Here is a 26,090-nt window from a genome sequence, read left to right on the forward strand (position 1 = left end):
TACAACTGAGAGTGAGACAGACATCAATCTGAGATTGTAGATATTAGTAATTATTTTATGAACAATTATGAAAATCTCCCAAATTGAAAAAAAAAAAATCTAATGCTTTCCCCTCACTGACCTTTGCCTCAATACTTAAAGTGCAGTTTATTATTAACACTTTAAACAGACTTACTTCTTTCTGTTCATCAGTTAAGCACTGTGACAGTATAAACCTTGCCAGACGGCACCTGTCTTTTTGTCTGTGTGGGTCTATGCACGCATGTTTGGGTTCTCTGCAGCAGTTTATCTTGTGTTTTGGTGAGTTGGAGGAGAGATTTTCCCTGGTGACACAGAGCAGGAAAGACCTGGCTTTACTGGATGTAAACAGGCATGCCGGCTAGGAGGATGAATGACTGCAGAGCTTTGCTCGGGGCTTCATCACCTACCCCCCCACACACACACACACACATCACATACAGTACATCACAAATACCTGCCACCTCCTGCAAGCAAAGCTCTCCATCTTAGGGGAGACAAAGTTCAACTTTGCTCAGTTCTGCTCTCATGAATGCATATGGATGCTCGTTGCAGTCCGAAGCTCATCGCTAGCAGGTACGCTATGAAATCCATCAGCTCTTCCTCCTCCAGAAGAAAGTGTAGCAGCATTTCCCACTTTAAACACTCACACGCAGGGTGACAAATCAGTTTGCAAACACAAACACACCTCTGAGAGAAACACAGGGCCCATGTGAATATCCACAACCTTACATAAGCAGAATGAAGCAGTCAATTAGTCATTCACCAGAATATTTATCAATAAAGAGCTCAAAGATTTTGTTTTCAAATATTACGCACACAAACTTAAAACAGCAAGCCAATCACATACATATGAATAGCATCCAACCATCCATCCTACCCTCCTCTTCAAAGCATCTTCTTAATAACATTCATAACTTGTGCCTGGCAAGAGCACTTCTGCCTGGCCTTGACAACTTCGATAGCTCTTTGGAAAAAATCGATGCTCAGATAGGAATCTGAATCAGAGCCTGAGGCTGAAAGAGAGGAATATGGCACAAGTGTAGTTTTGAAAGAAAAGCTACTATGGAGACAAAGACAAGAAGGGCAAGAGATGAATTAAGATGTTGGGAGAATGAGTGTACAAAGGAGGAAAAAGGAAGTATGCGCTTGACAACAAAGGATACTTGTTCCAGTATATTTAATTTAACATTCAGCTGTATTTTACACCTTTTAAGATGAATCTTACAGTCATCTTACAGTGGTTGCTTATTGAGCCAACAAATAACATATTTATTAATAAGGAGATCTGGAATCCCAGCCTGTTCCCAATCCCAGGGTGTCAAAACTTGTTGTTTTGCCAAAGCTATGGCCGACTATGGAAAGTGACATTGTTTTCACTCTCTACTCTATGCTTTTGAAGGACATCTGGGTATCAGACTTTATTTGGCAAAGTGGAACCTGGGTGAACAGTGTAAAGAGACAACTAGACCAAGGAGTAACTGGTGCCTAAACCTCCCCAATGACTACAAGTGGATGTACATGTACAAGGAAACAAAAGTAAAACAAAGTCCCAAACAGGACAGACATTGCCGTATCTTAGATGTTTCTTCCAAACCATCATCCCCCCAGTCTCATACTACAGGCTTCGCTGCTCTTTAAAAAAATGACTGTTGTCTCTTTGCGTTGAATATTGCCTCAGCTAGTGCGCAAACATTAAAGGACATCTTGAGCATATTTTTGTAACATCAGTAGCATCTAATAGAGCAGCAGTATTTGAAGCCTTGTGATAAGAGTGCTTTAGTAATCCACAGCAGACATCTGTGTTTAGCACGGTAAAGAAAACATTCATGATAATAGGTAAAGGAAACATTTTCCTCCACAAATCTGAACCGTGGTTTAGTGCCTACTCTGGTCCAGGAAAGTTTAATAGAGCATTTAAATAAAGTGCTCTTCTAAAAGCACCTAACCAGTGAATGCTCTGATGTAAATGGTTAGCAATATATAACTTTTATTTTATAAAGGAACATATAAAAGTGAAAACCATCTTACAAAAAGCCCCAATTGGCAGCTTTTAGAAATCTACACCACATTTATTGCAAGAATTGTAGCTCTCCATATCACAGGCCACTCTTCTTGTTTCTTTGAATATTGTGTGTTCTTAACTTGATGGAATATGGACCGAGTCTACAAAGACTTTCTGGCTCACTTTGCTCTGTAATGTTTCCTGTTTCATACATTTATAATTCAATGGACAGAGAGCTTATGATGGGGTACAGAGAGGACCTGTGGTACTGCGTGAGGAAGTCAGTAGTGGCAGAACAGTATGTGAAGCTGGTTCAGGACACCACTGTCTGGTGCGAGACAGTGTTGAGGTGTGCGATAAGAGTGGGAGATGGGTTTGAGGTGGGGGGGATAACATCAGCTATCGGCTCTGAGCCACTTGTTATTTGCAATGGTAATGAGCAGGTTGACTGAGGTCAGGCAGGAGTCTCTGTGGACGTTGATGTTTACAGATGGAACTGTGATCTATACTGAGAGTAAAGACATGGTGGGAGAGAGCGTGAAAAGGTTGAGGTATCCAACTAAGAGAAGAAGAATGAAAGTCAGTAGAAGCAAGATATAATATGCGTCTGTGAATGAGAAGGAGACAGAAAAGGTGAATATTCAAGGAGCAGTGAAGCAAAGCCACAAACAGTGAGCAAGAAAGGGAAAGCATGGAGTGGGTGGTGATGAGTGTCAGGCGTGGACGGATATCAGCAAGAGTGAAGCACCATATTTACAAGATGGAAGTGAGACCTGCACTGGTGTATGGTTTGGAGATAGTTGCACTAGTAAAAAGACAGGAGGCTTAACTGGAAGTGGCTGAGTTGAAGATGTTAAGGTTTTCATCAGGAGTCACCAGGATGGACACAATTAGAAATGCAAACATCTAAAGTACCAGCTCAGGTTGAACAATTTGAGGACAAAGTTAGAGAGACAAGATTAAAATGGTTTGGACATGTGGAGAGTGGGGATAGTGGATATATTGGACAAAGAGTGTTAAATATCGAGGTGCCACGCAGGAGGAAAAGAGGAAGATGAGGGAGAAGATTAATGGACAGAGTGAAGGCGGACATGCCCGTGTGACAGAAGGGGATCCAAGAGTTGGGGTAAGATCAAAGGAGATGATCTGCTCTGGAAACCTCTAAAGGAAACACCCAAAAGATGAACAAGTAGTTAGTAGTTATTTCTGCTGGGCTTTATTTTTATTTTATTTTTTAACTAGTTGTGGCATGTTTTTTTATTACTGTTTTGTTTGGGGTTTTTTTGCTAGTGCACTTTTTTCTCACATATTCAGCCATCTATACATTTGATTTCCTATCCAATTAGGTTAACAGAGGGTTTGAACCTGGACCCTTGATAGGTTGCCAGTCTGAGTGATGTATGTAGCTTGTTAAAAGGTTTACTTAGCTACTTAGCTTAGGTTTACAGCTATGCTACCTAGGAAGTTATTTCCGACAAGAGGTTGGAGGACATTTTTCTATACTTTAAAAGATGGATGTATGATAGTGACTGAGTGTAATTAGTTTAGAGTAGATTACACGAGAGGTCCTTCATCCAATGTCCAATGTGCTCTGACAACAGGCCTGAAAAAGTACAGCTCTAACTCCTAAATGATTTTGTATGACAGACAAGTGCAAGAAGAGGAAATAAGAGCTGAGGAGATAGAAAGGATTTATTTCTACTTAAACGATAAGAGTCCAGTTCAGCAAAGTTGAGGGGCGAGATATGTGAGATGGGGATGTAATTCAGGGTGGAGCGAGGGACGTGAACTATTTCATGAGCAGATGACAGCTCAGATTAGAGCAAGAGATAGGGTGTTACTCAGATGCCCGGACCAAACTGGAAAGGTTGTTCTGCCACGTTGTTAGTAGTGACAACAGCAGTGGTTCAAATGTTTTCTTCCAAAGTTCAGTGTTTAAAGAGTTAATGGAGGTTCAAAAGTAACTAAAAGACCGTTCAGTTTCAACATTGTTTTCTAAGTCCATAGCAGACTGATTTACAAGGAAATAGTTTTGAGTTTGTTTCTCTATTCAAATTACTAATGAAAGCTGAAGCTGGGAGCTATACTGAGCACCCTCAACATACGCATCAAGATGTCATGTAAATAAATAAGATTATGACTCAAACAAAGCTATAATTATACTCTACATATAGACAGAATAATGACACAGTGAGGTCAGCATTTCTTGATGTGGTGATGACAGCTCTGCTCTACAGGAAGAAGGAAAAATGCTACTTCTGGCAAGATTTCACTACATCATCAAAGAGTGATTAATGACTTGGGATTTGCTATTGGTAGAAAACTAAGGAGAACCATTTCCATGTATAGAAACTCTCTCACAGACCTTAATGATTAGTAATTAGGCTAAGTCATGGCCAATCAGTCAACAAAATAGATGTAACAAAGTGAATCTTTCCATAGAGCAGTTGTTGCTTACCAGCATGCTGCACGTAACAAGAACTGCATCAATTTAGAATTTGAAATGACATTTCAGTATCCTGGAAATGTAAATAAAAGGCTAGTTAATGTTCAAAGACTAGCAGCATTAATTTGGCGACTGATGCACAATTAAGCAACTTTAAATTCTGACCAGATACCTGAGAGGCAACACGTGCTTGTACAACTTCATGAAAATCTAGTGGAAAGGGAGGGTCAAGGCCAGTAGTTCAAATGAGGAGCAAGAGAACTAAAAGTATTAAAAGCTTCATTTCTCTTTTTTAATTCATCAAAGAAGGAACATTTCATCCAAGTTTCAAATATTTTTACATGAACTGTCTCCATCTTTAATGAGAAGTTCCTAAATGGACTGAGCTCTACAACCTCGAAGACCTTCTCCAGCACGTGTCTATCTCAGTGACTCTTTCTCTGGTATCTGTCTGTATTATGTGTATCTGTGTTTGTAGTCATATGACGATCAAGACGCTGGGCAACACATTAGAAAGTAGCCTTTCTGGGTAAAGCAATGAAAAAATATTTGTCTATAAAAATTCTGCCAGTGAGTGGATAGTGGATAGCCCAGAATTGAGGTGATCACACAACCTGTAAAGACTCGTGGTTGTCTTGTTCTCCTTGGTACCAAGAAAGCAACAGAAACTAATTTTAAAACTTACATCCAAATCTCCCGAAGTGAAGGAAAGCTGGTCTAATCATATACCACCAAGTGCTTAATTACTTAAATGCAATGCTGGCTGAAAGAAAAGCCATTGAACTGTAATTCTCTGTGACTCACAGTGACTCAAACAATGAGTCAAATAAGTGCACCACATTAAATCATGTGACTTCCAGCAGTGTACCTTTATGTTCTAAATGTTACCATTATCACATCATATCCATAATTCCCGTGTCCCAGTAAGATCCTTCACAGGACACTGTCCTAGCATGTTTTAAGGCGCTACACTGAACATGAAATTTGTATGCTAATAAAATCTGAATCTTATCTGCGTTACCATGGCAAACACATCGCAGGGGTTCTCTTTCTCTTTTCTTAAAGACAAAGTCAGTTACATGGAAATGAGTGAAATATATTTTCAGACAGGAGAAGACAAACAGTATGCAAACATTGCATTAGACCACCTCTTTACCTGTGAGCTGAAGATATAATGTACACAAATGATTCCTGCCACAGAGCCTGTGGGGAAATCCACAGCAATTCCAACTTCAATTGACATTTAAGTCAGAGGCGTGTGCATGATTGCAAACGCCTGTGTGCAGATTTATGTGTCTAAGCATCCACGTTAGTGTGTTTTATGCGTTTGAATCTATCTTTTAGATTGCATGTTTTCTCTTGATTCACGCTGCTCTCCCCACACAGCCGGAGTGTAAATGTGCTCCTCTCCGTCCGTCAATCAGCGTGCTTATTAGATCGAAGTGTCAGCAACTAAACAGATTATTCCAGCAAGAGGAAAGCACGAAAGCAATAACACACTCCCAGCCTCAATCTGTTGCTTTTAACTTCATTTCACAGACAGACTCCTCTCACTTTCAATATCTCCACCAGCATCACAATTCACCTAAAAGGCAACAAGAATTTTTATTGGATCAATCGTTCTGCCACAGAAAACACAAAACATAATGTTTATGTTTTCCATTTAAAGGGAAAAGAGGAACCCTTTGCACTTACTGTATAACTCTAGTGCAATGTTGCTCTGGATCAAAACAAGCAAAATGAGAATTAAGGGACCATTCAAATATTTGTGCCCACTGAGTGGCCTTTACAAATATTTATTGTTAATGTTCAGACCACAGGAAGTATTAAAGAGCCAGTCAGAAGCGGAAAACTACAGAGGAATACTAAGCTATCAGCTAACGCTAACAACCTCGGTTAGCAAGCAAGTGCATGCATGAACGACCAACAACAATGCCGACTATTCTGTACTACAAGAGTTTCACTAGACTAAATGAATTGGCTGCTGTACAGTATAGGCCGTATTACATTATTTATAACAGAAGTGCAGAAAAAAGGCACCGGAAGTTCAGCCGCTCGCGTTAGCAGAAATGAAGCCTAGCATAAAACAACTGGCCACATCTGCATGAACTGACTCATGTGCGAGTTAGACAAAGAAATAAATATATAATCTGTCTTACAACTGTTGTACATTCAGCTCTATAGATAAATATAAAGGAAAAAGAAGACAAATTTTATATGCCATCAAACAAATGAAGGCAAGGACTCACTGGGCTTCTAATAGTATAAATAATAATCATTTATTTGTTTGTAAGTAAGGTCAGTTCTTCCTCATGTCATTATATAATCATAAACATATTTTTTTAATCAGTTCCAATCTCCTCATCAATACAAGCACTTTGCACTTCAGCATTTCAAACACTTTTGCAACATCACCAGTTTTGTTTTTTATCTTTTTGATTTTCTTTTGTTCAAGTTCAAAAATGTGCATAATGCTTGCGTGACTTACTTATGGTGTAAAAGACTCCCTGCAGAGAGCTTCTCTAATTGGCCTCCCTCTCTCCAAGACCAATCAAAATAGCTGATAATTGGAACAGCAAGGGGTGGGCGGGAGGTCAGGCAGGACACTGCCTCACTTCTCATCGGTGTCTTCTCTAATTCACTCTTTCTTCCTGTTGGTCTCTGCATCTCTCTCTGGCTCTCAGTATGCATTTACAACCTTAATTTGGCTACTACTACCTCAGCAGTAATGTCCACATGTTGTCTGCCAAGTCTGCCTCTATTTCCTCTCAATCTGCTTCCTTTGTGCTACATCCACTATAATGTATTCTGTCTGATTCTCATTTTCCTGAGGTGTGACACCACAACATTGTTTCTGTGTGGGCTCACATGCTCATATTGAAAAAGCAGAATCATCCGTAGATACCATTAAGTAGAGAATGACTGAGAGGGTGTGCGACAGAACAGCTGAATGCATGAATAAAACCTGAGAGCTAGGTTATGTCATCAATATGTATTTTTTTTAAGCTGGCTTTGTATACATATATTAGCTTAAAAATTGTGTTCACCTGAGTAAAAAAGTTCAACTTCTGATAAGAGAATTTAAATGTGAGCCGAGCCCACAGTGGTGCCACAGGGGTGCAGTTACTTTTTTGTTTTGGCAACTAAATTCCTCCGCATAATCTATTTCACCACCTCCCACTCCCCATTCCAGCCGACGTTAAATTCAATCTCTATAACGTGCAGCTGCTACTTGTTTTTCTGGATCTCACTTTTCATTAATCATAAACGGCATTACATGTCTGTGGTGAGTGACTGCATTTCTTCTGACAGGATAACAGCAGTTGGGTAATGGTAGGACTGCAGATGCCTTTGCAGGGGAAAAAAGGCTCAGATGAGCACTAGTACCCTTGTGTTCTTCTTCATGTGTCCAAAAAAAGAGGCACAAAATCAGCGTCTCGCCTATGCAGATAATTGGTCGTCCGAGATTTTACGCTAGCTATCTGTAATTAACTTCACCTATGTCTGTATGCTACATGAGCCGCTATATGATCTTCTGTGTAGACAATAAGATTAGCAGCGTGGCCATGCCGAGTCAGGCCGAGTCACATCTGTTCTCCACATCTTGATTTATGGTTTAGAAATGATGGCCTTCCATACTAAGCCCTTAAAGACACACTGGGGAGACTTTCAGAGTCGGTTTGCCTTAGTGGAATGGATTTGGCTCGGGATTTCAGTAAAACTGCAAAAAAATAAAAGGAAAGAAATGTAAGACATTCAATGAAATATCCCCCCCAGGGGAAAAAAAAAAAATCAATCAAGAAATGAAACGTGTGCATATGCAAAAACAAAACAAATGCCCTCTTTACCCTTGAGGCAACAGCTATTCTACAACCAAATCCCCATATTCATTACCTTCCTGGAGCCTAACGGTAATAAGAAACAGTTTCAGACCTTCGTCCACTTCATTCAGTTCTTTACGTTAATACAACGTAGGCCAGGGAGCAGAGCGCAGGCAAGCTGAGCATAACTGGCAGCTTGAGCACGTAATCCCAACTACAACATGGCACAAAAGCAGAGAGGAGGAGAGAGGGGGACTGAGGGGAAGGAGAGAGGAGACAGGGATAAAAAGGAAGGAAAGAGAGCAGAGTTTAGAAGAGGAGAAAAGAAAGAATCAGCTGAGAAAGAGAAAAGTGGGCAGATACTTAGGAGATCTAAAAGGTGTGTTATTCATTTACAAAGCCTTTAACAAAAAGGCAAATGAGCTTGTCGTTAAGAGTGAAAATATATAATATATATCATCCAGGATTGTAAATTTTACATTAATGTTCATCCAAACCAATGAATCTGTGCTGCTCGCTTGCATGTCAGACATTTGGGATCATTCCGTATTCAGTTACAAAAATGAAACAAAATGCAGCCGACATAAACACATCATACTTCTTAAAAAGAAAAACAAAACAGATGTCTTAGAAGGAAGAAACAGCTGCAACACTAAACTAATGTAAATCACTGCAGTGTGAATGTGTTTACTGACAAATCTGCATTGCAATTACAGGAAGTTCATGTGTTAGAAAATGTCATATTTTTCCCCCCTTTTTGGTTTTTTATGAGCGATCCACGCTTGATAAAAAACAACAAAAAACAACAACAGAATTATTGTTTCACTCGGAACTGCAAATAAAAATAGAAGGCTTAAAGAAGGCCAGAGTTAAATGTATTTATGTATTTATTTTATTTATTTATATTTGAGTTCAGTGCATTGATGTGACATTGTCCTGAAGGATTTAGTTATTCTTTATGGTTAAAGAAATTGCCCTAATTAATTCATATTTATTATAAATAATCCTAATTACACATCTTGCTTCCTTGTTTGTGTCCTGTGTCACTAAAAATACATTCTGTTTTAGTTTTATACATTGATTAATGACCTGCAGAATCTGCTTGTCATATTAGGTGTCCATAGTTGTCACTTAAAGTCGAACTTTATGTTTTCTCCCTCTTGAAAGTGATTACATCCTTGCATTACATACTTTAGATTCATTTTTTGCTGATAGGTTTCTAAAAAGAAACATGCAGATTTAGAATATAACATGCAGCGTTCTATAGATGGATACATAAAAACACTATTTGTTACATTTATGATAAATGGATTTGAAAGTAAATAAAACACATTTGTGTCGGACTTGGCTTATTAAAGTTCTTGTCTTTAAATGAACTTTGTCTGTGTGTGTTTTAGGTCCTGCACTCTTAAAGACTGAATTGCAGCATTGCAGCCACAGGTCATTGTGAGCATCACAGGGAAGGTTGAAGCCGCCCACTGCAGCTGTATGGCTAGAGTCGTGGAGACTTGCAGCCATGTCACTGCTCTTCTGTTTAATGTAGAAGCAACAGTGAGGATCTGTGGCACAAGGACTGTTACAGATGAACCTGCATACTGGGTTTTGCTGGGTAATATGACCAAGATACAGCCAGAGGTTGGCCATAAGATAGACTTCTCCTCTTCAGCTGCCCAAAAAAAAGGTTCTTGATCAAAACATAAACAGACCATTCGTTGTGACAGGTAAAAGAAGCCATCCTCAAAAAAGAAAGGTTCCACCTGCCACTGTGGAGGAGTTGGATCAACTGATGGGACAATATTTTTCCAAGCATAGTTCTGTTCTGAATAACCCATAATGTTTTAATTTAGGGGGCCATGTAAATACTTTGCATTTACTGAATATGTACTTACTAAATACCACTGTTCAAAAGTTGAATAAAGAAACAAAGAAATGTTTGCCTATTTTTAATTAAAAGCACTTTGTCGAACATCACATCAGTTACAATGTAGAAAAAATGTTATGTATAGTTTACAAATGACAAAATGTTCACATAAAATCATGACAGCATTTGTATAATATCACCCACTACTAGCATTCTGTAATTTACTGTCTCTTTTGAAAACTTATCACTACATAAACAGCACAAGACTTAAAAGTATTTAACAAGAGCATTTTTCCCTGGTTTTACTACCACACTGGGGCACATGTTCACCAAAACGCAGCAAACCTTTGCCATCTTATCCAGGAAGGTCACCTTTTTACCCTCACATGGAAGAAGTAATCTGATTGGCATGGTGGTATGTAGCATGTAGTTTGAAGCAGGGATTTCGTAGTGCCCCATGTGTAGTGTTGGAACCCAGTCAGGATTTGTTTCATTCATTTCATAGGCTGGTTTGTTGCAATAATGCCAAATAATTAGCAACTCTATAAATAGAAGGTAGTTCTGCATGTTTGTTCTAAGTTTGTGCTATTGAAAATAAAATTAACAGGCTATAAATAATAATATGAACTTATTTAGAACTTACCTGAATGAAAATACTGGAGCACACCAACAGATATCTGTGGCTGGTAGAGAACTGAATATCAGCTCGTCTCGCAGCTGCTATCCAGGCTAGACGCCTTCTTTTGGTAACATCCAACACATAAGCTCCCTCATGATGTTTCCAGGTGAGGAAACAATGAAAAGAGAGCCTGTTTTCAAGCTTATTCCTTTGTCGGTAGTGCAATCTAACATTACAACCGACCACACAGCAAGCATTTGTTTGGCCTGCTAATATGGCGCCTTGACCAAAAATCCTGGCTACGCCCCATCCCGTAAGATCACGCTCCAGAGCCCTATTAACGTACGGATCTAGAAAGAAGACGCTGCATTTTTAACTCTGAGGGAGGTGGAGAATGAGCCTATTTCCAAAACAGTGGAGTGTGTTCCTTTAAGTACTAAATTGTATATATTGTCAAAAACTAAAGTGTACATAGCAGTTGTTGTATCTTGTTTACTGTATCACTGACAGATAATTTCAAAGTCAATGAACGCTACATTATAGTGAGATATTGTGTAATGTGAAATACTGTAAGCAAATGAATAAACAACCTAATTCGTGATAGACCTTTGACTCTGTTTTGTTTGAATCCAACTGTTTTTTGCAGATGTGCATAAAACATGTTACTTTTAGTATTGTTATCATTATCATCATTATTGCACTAAATATATTTTAAATAAAGGATACTTTGATATACATTCTACTGTAAGGTTGGAAATGTATTTTCTTCACCCTAAAATATGTTTTGAAATGTATTTTGGTTTGAAAGAAATATATTTTCAATTTCAAAAATATATTTTTTTGGAGCATCACAAATACAAAATATATTTACCATATATTTGAAATATATTTTGGCCAGGAAAAATGTATTTTTTTACCGTATGGGAGCAGGTTTTTTTTCTTTTTCAAAATTGATTTCAAGCCACCGCCACCACTCCCCAACCCACAAATTCCCCCACCCCACAAGAAAAACAATGATGAGGGTTTCATCATGACAGGTGTAATCTATGGTCAAGCTCCAGTTTGTTTATCCGTCTGTCAGGCACACAGCAGACAGCTAACAGGCATCACCACAGTGGAGATTTCACCCAGGTAACATGAAAAATAAGACACGAGCAAACCTGCAGAGTCACTTATAATGCAACCTGATCAACAAGCAACCCGGTTGTTCAGTCTGACGTCACTAGCCGTGTCTGGGCCTAAACTCCGCTGCAGGTCCATATATCAAACGATCACTATGGCATTACTGAGAGTTGAAAAACTGTCTAAAGTCTTTCATCTTTAATAAAATGATCAGCGTTCTGCTCTACCAGGTGTAACAATTGAGTTTAACATCCAGGCATCCATGAAAACGGAATTTATGACATTTAACGGAGTTAGAAGTTAGCAGGGAGTTAGCTCGCTAGCTTCAATCTAAATAAAATATAGCATGTCCTGACTGCGGGGTTTTGGAAACAAATTAAAACGTACAGCTCTGCTATCACTTCCAGCATAAATGAAGACAGAAAACTAAACAGCAGTGACGTTTGTAGGGTTACTGAAGTTGGGCTAGCTGGTATATAATGATGTGCTACGTGACCGCTAGCGACACAGCTATGATAGCATAATATAAACAAGCTAACTTTTTTTCCACTCGATAAAAGTTAACGTGAGTGTTCTCGGTGGTCAGGGACAAATGTAATCGCATGGCAGGATGCTGTAAAAGGACCAAACTTCAGCCAGGAGAACAACTGAGATAATCCATCCACAATACGAGGTTAGTCATTCATATACTGCTGCATGGGCTGGGCTGTAGTTACATCCTAAGGTTTTAAAAACTGAGCTTAAATAAATGATTACCGGTAATAAAAGCCGAGGGAGGTCAACGGTGATCACTGACTGTTTTAGGAGCTTTTTGAGATCAAATAGAAGAAAATACATAACATTAAACATGTTAACAACACTAAAGCCATATTAAACGCAGACTACTTTAGACCCGGAAGTAGGATTCGTCGCGTCATCACTGAACAACCGGACAGTTACTAGCAAGAAACAAGTTAAGCCATATTATCAACCGTTTCCATCCACCAGTGTGTTTCATACAACTAAAGCAGCTTAATATCTTTGTTTGTGAATAAACTAAAATGAAGCAGCAACTTCCAGATTTAAGAAATTAAGTCCACACATACAGTGTAGTTCTCTTGTGGGCATTTGGGGATGGCTCCAAAAGTGAGTCCATTCCCAAAATGCAGAACTAAAAAGTATTATAAAAAACCATTTTTTGTTATATCTCCTTGGGTTAAAAATAAGGTTTAAAGCTAGAAATGTTGTTTCAGTGACTGACAGTGGTGACAGCTGTGGGCGCTGTGGCTGATCCCTTTTCGCTAGATCTCAACTCTGCTAATAAGAATCACTAACCTTGATCTGATCTTCTTCTGGACTACTTTTAATGCAATTATATAACAAATGATGTAGATTGCTGAGATACATCAAAGCATGGTAACATCAAAGGTGCTATTTAAATAGTTAGTGACTTGTACATTGCACTTTGCAACCAAGCTTGATTAACTCAAATACTTAAACTTGTGGCTCAAAAAAATAAGATTAAATAAATAAATAAATAATTCCTTTCTGTTCGGTGGCAGATTAGACAGATTACATTTGTCTAATGTGAAGTATTAAACTACTGAGTACAATACAGTTTAAAAGCTGACTGGAGGGCATGGAAAACATATTTAAGTTTCACATCCATAGTTCTGCCCCTTAAGTCTCATGCACATTTCACCTTAATCTGCAAAGCGAAGAGGCCTTGAAAGTTATTGAATTAAAGGGTTCTTGTCCCTTGTGAGTGTGAAGCAAAATTGCTAAAATGACCTCAGGCTCCATCGGGATCAAATTTGCTCTTGACCCACAAATGAACTACTGCATTAATGCATACTTCCACACTCATTTACTCACTGCACGAGCCGTTACTTCGCCCGCCTCGTCTGATTTCCATAACTCCACTGCTAGTGAGGCTAAAGTGGTTTACCTCAATGGAAATATTAGCAAAAACATTGCTTTACCAGCTGAGTGACTTTACTGTTTAATTCAGTGGTAAGTATGCACACAGGCGGCTAATTCCGTCTGAAAGTGCATGAGCCAAACAGCTGCGGATGAATTAACTTATCGTATCGTGGCCTGGTTATTCCAGGGTGTAAATCTTTAGTCAGGAAAACAAGTCAAACATCTTAAGATGGAGCGTGGTTGAGTGTGGGAATACATTATTTTGAGTTCCCACTTGTAAATGAAATTGGTTTCCTTGCCAGTCGTAAGCGCATTTGCACCGAGTACATTTCAACCTTCACTTCCCCAAGTTAAGATGCAGGAGCACCGGCGCTTTGCATGTAAATCTCTCAAGTTTAAGCACACAGCCTACGCTTGCTGGCTTGATCTTTCTGTCCCTTTCTTTAACTCACACACACTGTCTCACACCGTCTTACTCTCGCTCACACACACACAAAGCTGCACGGCAAATCCAACTCTTGACTTTAACTCTCTAAAACTCGATAACTTGAATTTCCCATGAAATACACTGCAGGGCAATTCCAAAACAAGTCGCTGGCAAATTCAACTACACACAGACCTAAACACACACACACACACACACACACACACACACACACACACACACACACACACACACAGAGCTTGTATATACACTCATCAGCACAACTGCTTCAAGTCTCTGGCAAGTAGATACAGACACCTACGCACACAAATCAGCGCTCACCCGTCATCTGAATAAGTAAATGTAACAAGGCAAGTTTTTTTCAAATCAGGTAAAAACAGACCAGGTGCTTATTTATTTATATAGATAATATAGCATACTTATTGGAGAAGAATAGATACGTGGGTTAATATTTATGTGCTTGAAAAACACACTATAAATTTGCTAATAATATAAAGTGTATATAAATTGTTACAGTATTTCATTTTAAAAAGCAGTAGAAGGTTAAAATAACAGTGAGAAAGAAGGACTTTGTTCCTGAGTCCTTTTTCTTCCATATCTCTGGCTAATTTATTAAATGGTGGTGGCGGTGTATGTTGATATAATGTGGGTCTGTTGAAATCTTAGCAGTAAAACCTCACCGCTTCATGAAAGCCACAAATTACAACCATGGCCCATGACTTTGACCAATGCAAATCAACCACTGCTTTAAAAATACCCGACAACTCAGCGGACTCAATTCTGACGGCATAAAAACCCTGTGTTTGATTTACATTATGAGGCTGCACAGACCCCAGTCCTGCCAAGGAAAGCAAATTCTGTTATGACATTCATATGTCAACATGCAGCCAGGTTTAGAAATCCAAATCAAACCAGAAAATTACTCCAACGAGCACAGCCAAAGTTTTTACTGCAGAATGAACACACAGTGGGTCCAGAGGTCCAATATTTACATCATTATCTCCTCCATTTTCCCGCACTCTAAAAGCTCATTCTGGCCTGCAGCAAACTGGCACAAGAATCCTGCTCCCGTCATGTGTTTCTCCATAATTAAATACACTTCATTTGATTTGCTGTGATGGTAAGTTGTCATATCTTGTAGGATTTTGTGTGCATGTGTGTATTTACATTTATTTTTTATTTGTTTGAGTGTTAGAAGTTTTCATACAATCTAATATTTAAGGTGACACAAACAAGTTTTGAAGTACATAAAAGTAACGTTTCCATGACAGCTTTTAAAGACACATTTTCAACCCATTTCCAAGTCAATACCAGATCTTTTGAAGTCAACTTCAGCCTTTCTTGGGACTTTATATTCCAAACCAACATAAAGCCAGTATTTTCAATTAAACATGTATTTTTGTCTTTACATTGTCTCTGTGAAGCAGAGTTAAAAAAAAAATAAAAAAAAAAACTACCTGCAGACTTTCCCGTATACCTGCTAGTTTGATCATATCAAGGCTTGATCCTGTTCTCCGAAATAAATAAACAGCTCTGGTGTTAATCTGGAACCAGACCAGGACCAATTCCTCCAAAGTGTCGTGATGTGGCTACTTTGGTCCGTACAAATGAATGAACCACGCCAAGAGGAAGTCCAATCTAAACAGACTATACAGCACAGGTGAGAAAATGCCCCAAATGCTTTAGTCAAATGGCTGTAATCTCACCTGACGTTCAAATTGAAGTTATGTTTTATGGAACAGGGAATATTTGGCTCATTACAATGCTGCCTGTTATAAGACAGCAAAAGTATTACAGAGTTGTGGTTTTCTTTTTAAACTGCATTACTAAATCCATTACTTAATTACGCTTCTGCACTACAGTAGAAAACCTGAGATGCATGTTTGCAATATGGTGTTGACACGCAGGTATCAGCTAACCAATACTGAGGACATACATCTTTGAACTTTATTATATTCTCCACCCCTCTAAGATGGAGACCAGTCTACAGAAGACTTCTCCACCCCCCATACAAACTACTTACCACATACCTTCCATATAAACTAACACGAGTGTGTAAACACTGATTATTTATTATTTTCCCCCCAGCTGCTCAGTACGTAGGTGACTTGTTACAGATTTAGGTTATGTTTATTCATGAAGTCATTTCCAGTTTTATGTTGTAACCACTAATCTCTATTCCTGTCTGCACTTTGTCTATTTTCCACCTACTTCATTCAGTACATTTACCAAAAGTAATTCTCATCTAATGAGCCAGATTCATTTGTGTCATTTTTCAACAAGTTTCCACATTTAGGTCATTTCTCAGCTCGTTCATTTTTCCTGTATCTCCCACATTCTTTTAACTGATTTCTCCTTAATAGCCAACTTTTAGATTACCCCGTTTACCCCAGATGAGGTGACTGGAGAGAACAGCCTGGGCTTCTCTGCTCACACCCAGTGTATGTTTCAGTGAGGCATCTATGTCATAACCTACGACATAACAGTAAACACCTCTGAACCCCAGACTCTAACCTACGATGTAAGCTGACGTGCACATCCCAAGAAACGTAGCTACTACACAATCACATGGTACTTCACAAGTAACGCACCAGCACAAGCATGAATGCAACAACGTCAGCCATAGGTTACATTGAAGGATTTACAAAGATTCCCCACAGAAGTCTAAATCAGGCTGCCCCTCAACACGGTCAGGGTTAAGAAGAAAATGGATAGATGGGTGATTTGGCCTGATTTCTGAATCCTATCTTTGACCACCTGTTATTAACCTTTGGCTTTCTGAATGAACGATTTAGATTGCCAAACTCTGGTCTTTCATCTGTCTGAACTGATGCAGTTAAATTGTTTCACTAAAGACAAAATTAACCGTTCCTTTTGTAAAGCATACACAAAAATAGTAATAAGTTATGCTCTTCCCTGGCAAGTGTAGTGTCAGTATGGAAGTAGTACTTTTTGTGTTTTACACCATAAAAGAAAATCATTAATCTTCTCAGATCAGTATTAGCTACAATGCCATCGCTTCTAAACAAAATGCCCAGCCCCTAACTTACCATCAGCTTGTTCTCAAGAGCACAATGTGGAAAGCCAAAATGGCTCTGCAAAGCCACGTCAAAGTGCCCGCCAGGGTCTGAACCACCACCACAGGCTTTCCGTTGACACGGCATACTGATATCAGTGGGAAGGAAATGCCCCCACTCATTCTTCAGTCCACAAAATGAAGCAGAGGCAGCAATCTGGTGGGAATGTATGTACGTGTGTGCGGCGTGCCAACATCAGTGATTTAAACGGGTATGCTCCACAGGCACGACAGCGGAGTATTGTGAATTACCCATCAGGACGTCTTTCTCTCTGCAGTGCACAAAACAAGGCCAACTCCGTGCTCACACACAGACACACAAACACCTGCACACACACACGCCCATGATGCACATTAGCACGTTTGGCTGTGCAACTCTCATGCTGGTCCAATTGCACAGTATGTCCCTTTCACCTCTCCCTCCCTCTGGCTGGACGGTGATAAGTACCCTGCTCTCAGGCAATGCAAAGCTGTGAATAATGGATGAAGTACAAGTTGCGAGTGACCACAGCAGAGCGCTCACATGACAGACACAATGACAGACATGGCAGGGACAGCAGGCATCTGTCTTTTTCAGCGCCTCTTCTCCCCCATGTCTGTGTCCATTTGCCACTTTCTTTATCTCCATGTTTATTAGAACAAATCAGCAGGATAATACTTCTCTTTTTATTTCAAAATAACATGATTCAGACTTCTGAAAAACTAATTTCACTCAGCAAGTTTTCTTGTCTGACAGCCTCCAGTGATTTGACCCGGGGTCGGCAAGCTTCACTGTTTGCTATCTCATTTGACCTTAAAACCACTCACACCATGTCTGTCTCAATTTATGAATAACGGCAGCATCAACACACATGCACAAACATCACCCTCCGTTCCCTTAAGGTGGTACGGTCATGCCAGCTCTAATTCTCATAATACTTTGTGTGCTTTATTTCAAGCTGTCCTGGAATGCTTTTTACCATTATAGTCTCTTTTAGCGTTCATGTGCACAAAGTACACACGCGTGCTTCAGCGCAACTCTGAGTCCGAACGCAAAGGAAGGGCAGTGCATGTGACATTTTGCGAGGTCTTTGAGGCTCGGTGCCAGTAACCTGTGGGGGTGGTGGTGGGTATCTCGCTCCCGCCTGGTTAGCTGACTGCCACGGTTACCTTCGGGGCTCACAACACGCTCAGTGACCTGTGCTGCTCTACTTGAGCAAATAACACAAGAGGGGGCGGGCGAGCAGAGGAGCTGAAGAAGATCTTTAGTAAACACCACATTATAATGTCATGTAACTGACCCAGCCCTGTTTTGTAATTTCGCCTAATGAAGTTTGTGGGTTTGTTGGTTTTCTCAAACCTCTTTAAATATGCACTGTTCCAACAGTCGGGTATTTATCTTCCTGTAGCCGCGGACTCTGCCTGATGAATTGCTCATCTTTATATTCAATCATTTTTGCATCAAATAAACAAGCAGGAAGAGAACTAACTATCTTTTACTCAGGCCAGATGCTTGGATACAACTACAGACTTTATCCAAACACATGTTATTTTGATTTGATGTAAATTTGTAACATCCTGTGAGGCTCGACATGTGATTTGTCTTCATATGTAAGAAAGTTGGCCTCTTTTATATAAACAGAACATGTAAACATGAAAACTCAGACGTAAGTCCTTTTCAAACTCCATGCCAATACTATACGCTTTTTTTTTTTCATCTACTCTTATACTGCCATTCACACTGACCACTTTATTTCACTGGATGAATTGACAACATGTATTTTTTCAAAACAAACTGGATTTTTAAAAATTATTTGGATATGAAATAAACTGATCTGACATTCAGACCATTATGTTTGGCAACAAGTGCGCTTGTAACTCAAAACCTGCACTGGTATGAATATGCAAGAACACGGCTAGATGCTGCTTCTGGTCAATCAGCTTTCTGAAATTATTGCTCTGCCTCCTCAAACGTGGTCCTAACTCAAAACGCCGATGGCAAAATGCCTCAGGCACACCACAGTTTCTCTTGCAGGTTAAAAGATGTAACCTGTAATATGTACGACTTGACAATTGATCAACTAACCCAGTATTTAATTTTATGAGGTTATAATCCTCAGATTTAGCATCTTGCTTGGCTACTCTTTTCATTAGCTGTAATCTTACACCCACTGGCCAGAGCAATGTCAAAACTGTTTTACTGACGATCAGAAATGATCAAAACTGTGACAACATTAACATGTGAATAAGGTCTGGGTGTGGTTCACAGTGTTGTCATATTGGTTTCTTGCTCTTTAATTCGAGTTAATCTTAGTTGGCCTTTTTCAGGTTGTTTGATTAAATTCTCAAATTCACAATATATCATATACTGAATTGTACCTGATATTTTGACAGTGGGCATCTCAGTCGAAACAGACGTTTACATTACAGCAATTATTTAGGAAAACGTTTAATATGACACAACATCCACATTAAAAGATGCATTTTTTTCCTTTCCCTTACGCATTTGTTTTATACAGAGTGTATTTTCTTGGAATGTGCAATAAGTTTGCTCATATGCTAATCTCAAGCATTTAACACCATTACACAGCAAAACAATAGATTTACCTTGGAGCTCTGTTTCTAATTAATCATCAGTATTTATATTAAGGCTGTAAAAACTGTGCAAAGTCTGTAAGAATGGAACCAGAGGATAAACACTCTGGGCGTGGCCCATCGTAAGCTCCTCTGAGTAAGAACGCCGATTTAAAATAAGCTCTCTCTTTCAGACAGTTATGACTCATTGGTTTGGGAGGAGATTTTAGGCTTTCTCGTTAAATGATAATAGCTCATCCTAAAGAGTGCGCGCCGGTGGCCAAATCTCCCGAGACGACAAAGCTACAAGATGATGACAGTGTGTTCTGTGTGGTAGAGAGGATCGTGAAAAATTCCCCTAGTGTGCTCACACAAATCAGTGTTTTGTTTTTCAAAACTTGAGGAAAAGGATAGCACTGTATTAGAGAGAGTGGTGATCATTGCTCCAATCACAAAGTCAAGGTAAAACACTGCAATGTTAAACACTTCAAGTTGTCTGAAACTGACTGAAAGTCGAGCTTAAACCACTGAAAGAATAGACTGATGTTGAGAGCCACTTTCTCAAAATTGGACTCATATACCAGCGAGAATGTCTAAAACTGCTTCAAGAATTATTAAAAGTCTCTGGGCTTGTTATTTGTGACTACACTGTGAACTAACACTCGACTTTTCCAACTTTCTCCTCTCACCTTCTTTCTCCTTCTTCCTCCCAGGGAACTGCACAACTCAACCTCTTTTGGTGATGTGTTTTTTTGCAAAAGAAACCCTCTCATATCGCTTTCGGTGAAGTTGAACAGTTCGCAGCATAAGCATTCTGACCTGCCTGAAAAGAACAAGAACAAAAAGGCCCAGAGTGAAGTTGCTAGCCGACGGCTGTGTTTTGAATCTGACACTTGGCTGCTCTTCACATGACAGCATTTGGGGACAAGAAAGAAATCCTCAAGGTGGTTGATGCAGTGAAACAATGGTGTCATGCATCCAAATGGTTGCATCACTAAACCACCTTTTCACATTCAGTTAAAAGTGTGGTGTGGTTAGAAAGTCTTCACTGAGATGACACTTTTGAACTCTGAGCTGATCTAATCTAATGGCAGGCCTGATTGTGACATTTAAGGTTGTCTGACATACATTTTTAATGATAATCTTTTAATGTTTGATATCAGAGCAGCTGGTCTCCCTTGGGCTAACATACCCAGCTGTCTTACTGAGGGCAATATTTATGTTTAATCTATTTTTTTACCATGCTTTTTTTGTTGCTTAATTTCTTCTTTGTCATTTAATTTCTTTAAGCCGTTATACCTCATTAATCCATTTTTCAAAGACTAATGATGAAATGGAGGGACAGTTTACACAGTACGGCCTTCTTTGTCAAAGGCATGTATAAAAATTAAAACTAAAGTAACCAAGTCATGTTTGACTTGAAACAACTGTGTCTTACAGGAGAAATGAAAAGTCAGTTCACAAAGTCCGTTTATTTCTCCTTTTCAAATCCTCGCTGCAGGACCATAAACGACAATTATTACCTGAGATGATGAATCTTTTTAAATGACAATTTTGGAGAAACGGTATTTACAGTTAAGCCCTCAGCCGCATCCATATTCCTGTCAGAGAACAGAGGGATTGAAGTTTTTAATTAATCTGAACACCAGCATCCCTGAGGATGCACAGACATAAATACTCACTCTGTCTGTCTCACACACACACACACACACAAACACACACACACACACAGAGAGAGTATAAACCTTTGCATACACGTCTCTCTGAGACACTTTGTCAAAGTAAAAGTGTCTAAAGAATGAGATGGAGCAGTTGTGCCCATTTGAAAGTGCTACAAAGCTGTGAGACACAGTTAAGAAATGTACATACATTTACATCATCTTCAGTCGGGGAACACATCATCTATTGTTTGATGACTCTGGGCATGCAGCCCGATATTTTAGAGCTTCTGCTGTTCTCACCAGATATATGGGCCAAGACTTCCTGTCCCATGCACTGATCAGTGTTTACAAAAACGTAGAAATGTATGAAAAAGCTAAATTATAGTCAGGCAATAGCCAGTAGCCATAGACACAGACCGAGAACCGCAGCTGTGTAAAACAACAGCCAAGCAATCGCCCAATCAAGAGCAACCAGACGTTCCAATATTTCCTGTGTTTGTTATCTTAACTTCACCGTCCGCAAGATCTCTCAAATCTATGTCTGAGAAAGGGGGTTTATTGAATAGTTTCTTATGCGTGACATTAAAAACATACGATCTGGCTCCAAATCCTCATCAAACAAACCTTTCGCCTACGAGAGGATAAACCCTCACTCAGCGTGGCCACACACGACACATGGGTGCAGCCCAGTCAGCCAGTGAAATCTGCCTCCTTAATGATGCTGGTGACATTTGTGCATTTAGCCTGCGCGATAACGCCGTGCGGATTGTGATTGTGATGGCTTCTTGTAACCCTAATGCAAAGTTTGATCATTTACGAACACAGTTTGACATCTTTATGTAAAAAATCCATAGAAAATAAACAAAGATAAATATATGAAGTATAGTTTTTGTTTTAAAAACTTAACAAAAAACAAAACCCTGGTTTTCACATGTAGCATCACAAATGTTCTCCTGCTTTTGCTCTTCACATGGATTGTTTAGTGGCATGCAACCAAAGCCCACTTAAACATGTTTGGTCAGTACCCATTACTACTGACCACTCAATAAGTTCATTACAAACTGAACAAATGCTAAATGGTAAATGGCCTGTATTTATATAGTGCTTTACTAGTCCCTAAGGACCCCAAAGCGCTTTACACATCCAGTCATCCACCCATTCACACACACATTCACAAACTGGTGATGGCAAGCTACACTGTCGCCACAGCCACCCTGGGGCGCACTGACAGAGGCGAGGCTGCCGGACACTGGCGCCACCGGGCCCTCTGACCACCATAAGAACAACAAACTACAACCATAAAGCTTTTAGAACTATTTTGATGTACACATAGCTGAATATGCAACAAAAGTATTTATACAGAGAGCCACCTTTTTTCTGAGCATTTCGTTATATTAGTGCTACTGAAGTCGGGGTGCCAGCACTGGGCCCCAGAAAGACTCCAATCCAGCTCACGGGATGGCTTTAGAAAAGTCATTAAGGAATAGATGACAGTCTGATTTTTCACCATCTACAATAGAAATGTCTATATTTTAAAGTTGGTCCATATCGTTAAAAAAAAAAAAAAAAAAAAGAATGGGGAAAAAAATCATGCAAAAACATTATTATTTACTTAGTTTCATTATTACAAAACATTTTTGGCTGTTACTTTTTCTGTAATTTTACACTTTTATTGGTCACAGTTTAGTCCCAAAGTGCTGTGCTGACAGATTTCTTCCATTTACTATACAAGGATTTATTTACCATGTAGAAAAACAGACATGCTGTTACCACGCATTGACTCCCTCAGTTAAATTCCTTAAAACACTGACAGAAAGGGGAGTTTCACTGGTCTTCACAATGTAAAATGACTTTGACATCCATGCTCTATAGTGTCTCTTTTAGCAGAGCATGAACAATGCCATGGAACTAGCAGCTTCCTTCAGTGTACTCTGTAGTCAAGCAGAACTCTTACGTGTTAACATCTTCCTCCAAGTTTGCTCCTATGCTGAGACCTCTTTACAAAAGTAAGAGTTCTCATGTGTGTGTGTGTCGGCTTACTTGACCGGTGCAGCTCATTGTGATTCTAGCTGTAGGGCTGTATTTTAAGGTCAGATGCTGAAGCACAGATTAAGAGGGAAAAACAGACAAACTTTACTCAAGGCTGAAAAACAATTCTAAACACTGCAAAAATTGTAACACAGTGTGAATTATGTATAATAACGTGAATTACTCAACATGGCTTAACAAGTTACCACTCTGGTCATTTACTTCTTTCAGCCTGGTGATGTTGCAGTTCTGCATCTCATGCAGACATTCATTTTTCTGTTACAAAGGAAACAAGTCAGGAAGCTCTCAAATGCAGACACAGGTAGCACTTCACTGCTCATTCAAATGTCGTACTTCTCTTAATGCGTGCATAAAAGCCAGTGGACTGAAAAGTCCTGCTGAAATCAGGAGAGGAAAGAGGAGAGAGAGAAGATGCATACTGCCCCTGAGGTTTTAGTCAGAACACACAGTTCAGCATGATTCAGCCTCATTCAGCTCGTTGCCGTTATCCCCCTACAGCAAGACTTGGAGCGGGTATGTGTATTTGCCAGTGAGTGTACGTCTCTGGTTAGTTGTGCAAGCACACAGATGTGCACCCACACGTGATGGTGTCAGTAATAAATGATCATGATTTCCAGTCCAGCCAGACAATCTATTAGCATGACACGTGGCTATATTTGTGAGTACATATGCACTCCGGGTGGATATTTACTCCAAAATGCGGTGAATTGCAAATTCGTTCTTAGCAAAGTAACTTTTCAGCAGGCTCTGATGCAAAATGAAATATTTCGCATATACATTGGCGCTGCCTGCAATAAGCTGTTTTAGGCCATAAAACTAATGTAGCAGTCACAGACATTGACTGCCCTCTAAAATGGAAATTCATAAGCCAAAATGGCATAGTGGGAATATCAAAATATGACACATCCTCTTCTTCTTTCAGCCCTCCCACTTCTCACTGGCTTCTGCCACCTCCCCATCCCTACCCATATCTTCTCCTGGGTTTTCCATCTGTTGTGGAAGTTCTTCTGAAGGACATGTCAGCTCTTCCTGACACAGCTGACTAAGCAGAGAGACGGACAGACTGGACTGACACCTCTCTCATATGGTCCCGAGTGAATTCTATAACTGGCATAATCACTCACCAGTGTGGATGAAATCAGTATTAATATCTTAAAGTCAATTTTCCTTGGATCTGTTAAGTCTCATATAACAGAGTAAAATTGATTATATTCTATTATATTTTTACATTAAATAAAAATACGAACTACGAGACACCGAGAACATCTTAGTTTTTGTTTGGTTTAGATATGGTTCCCTGTGGTAAGTGCAAAAAAACATTCAAACATGTAGTCTCATGGGTATACACAAAGATGACATTTAATAATTTGCAAAATGAGGCAAATCAAGAGTGATGTAATGTAGTCAGGCTCCCGTAATAAACTTAAACTACAATCAAATTTAGTTTTTTTAAATATGAAACCTCATTAGATGACAGATAAACCCTGAAGTTGTGCAACCACGACTGCTGCTGCTACTATTTTCACAGTGTTTTAACATCACAAACTGAAAACACTCTTACTTTATCTCTAGAAAACATCATGCATGATCAAACACACACACAACTCTATTTCATTACCCAGAATGGCCCAATTGGGATGAGCTCTCCTGTTTCTACTGGGATCCTGAAGTTCCGTGGAGGAAGGGCTCCCTCTGCCCAGAGCAGGCTCTCTGCCCTGGGAAAACCTGCCCTGGGTGCCCCCCCTGCCCAGAGCCGAAGTGGCAGAGGTGCTCCAAGGTTCCCCACCCTCTGTAAGAGATGTGCTTCATTCAGGACCACCAATCAACATCCATCAGGGTTCACAAAGGTCACAGGGAGGTCAAGATGATAAAAGGGAAGCTTACAGAGCAAAGGGAAAAGGAGAACAAGAACCAGAAGTGAGCATTCACATCATTCAGGGTGTTTTCTAGGTAGGAAGAAGGGGCACAAAGGAGCCAGGCGTCTTGTGATGCTAGGTTTTACAAAAGGAAGAAGTCTAGGACAGCTTAGTGTGCTACAGAAGAGAATAAGGAAAGAGGAACTGTAGCCTGTCACATCACTGAGGGAGTATAGTTCTTATCTGCAGGCAACAGAAAGAAGAAGCTCTTTAATCAAGGTAATCACAGCTGGTCCAGATGCTGCTCTGTACCTGCTCAGAGGGATCGCAGCAAGCTCCACGACTGACATCTATGTGACTAAGGAACAATTGGCTGGTTTTTACCCATACTACCAATCGACAAAGTGCACAGTTGTGTTGGTGGGGATCACTCTTTGGCTAACTTATAAATGAAGAGGTGTACATAAAACCAAATGAAATCAAACAATCACATTAGCCTGACAATTAAACAAGTCAAGAAAGGAAGAATCTGACACTGCCTGGAAAATTGGGGGCACGCAGTTATGGAGTTTTCGTTAGAGGAACGGTTGTGGATGAAACAAATGCAAATTTATGTATCAATGCCCTCATTTAACATCATGGAGAGCAAAGACTCA

The 26,090-nt window shown here is 39.6% G+C and overlaps 1 protein-coding gene and 1 long non-coding RNA gene across 3 annotated transcripts in view; one reads left to right on the top strand and one right to left on the bottom strand.

Moving 5' to 3' along the window:
- The window catches only part of LOC309720516, a 40,403-nt gene extending 30,491 nt beyond the window's left edge, over positions 1-9,912 (top strand). The window contains exon 2 of the long non-coding RNA XR_014280503.1: positions 9,688-9,912. This is a non-coding gene — a long non-coding RNA (uncharacterized lncRNA). The remainder of the gene's footprint in view (positions 1-9,687) is intronic.
- gfra1a (gdnf family receptor alpha 1a) overlaps positions 1-26,090 on the bottom strand; it is a 109,534-nt gene that overhangs the window by 65,881 nt on the left and 17,563 nt on the right. Inside the window, exon 4 of one of the 2 annotated variants that reach the window (XM_082557508.1) lies at positions 25,197-25,367. The exons of the other annotated variant lie outside the window; for it this stretch is intronic. Within the exon in view, the coding sequence (XP_082413634.1) occupies positions 25,197-25,367 (171 nt within the window). The remainder of the gene's footprint in view (positions 1-25,196; positions 25,368-26,090) is intronic. 2 annotated transcript variants of the gene reach the window in all.

Source organism: Aulonocara stuartgranti, assembly GCF_965226115.1.
Source record: "Aulonocara stuartgranti genome assembly, chromosome: 13".
NCBI classification, from domain to species: Eukaryota; Metazoa; Chordata; class Actinopteri; order Cichliformes; family Cichlidae; genus Aulonocara; species Aulonocara stuartgranti.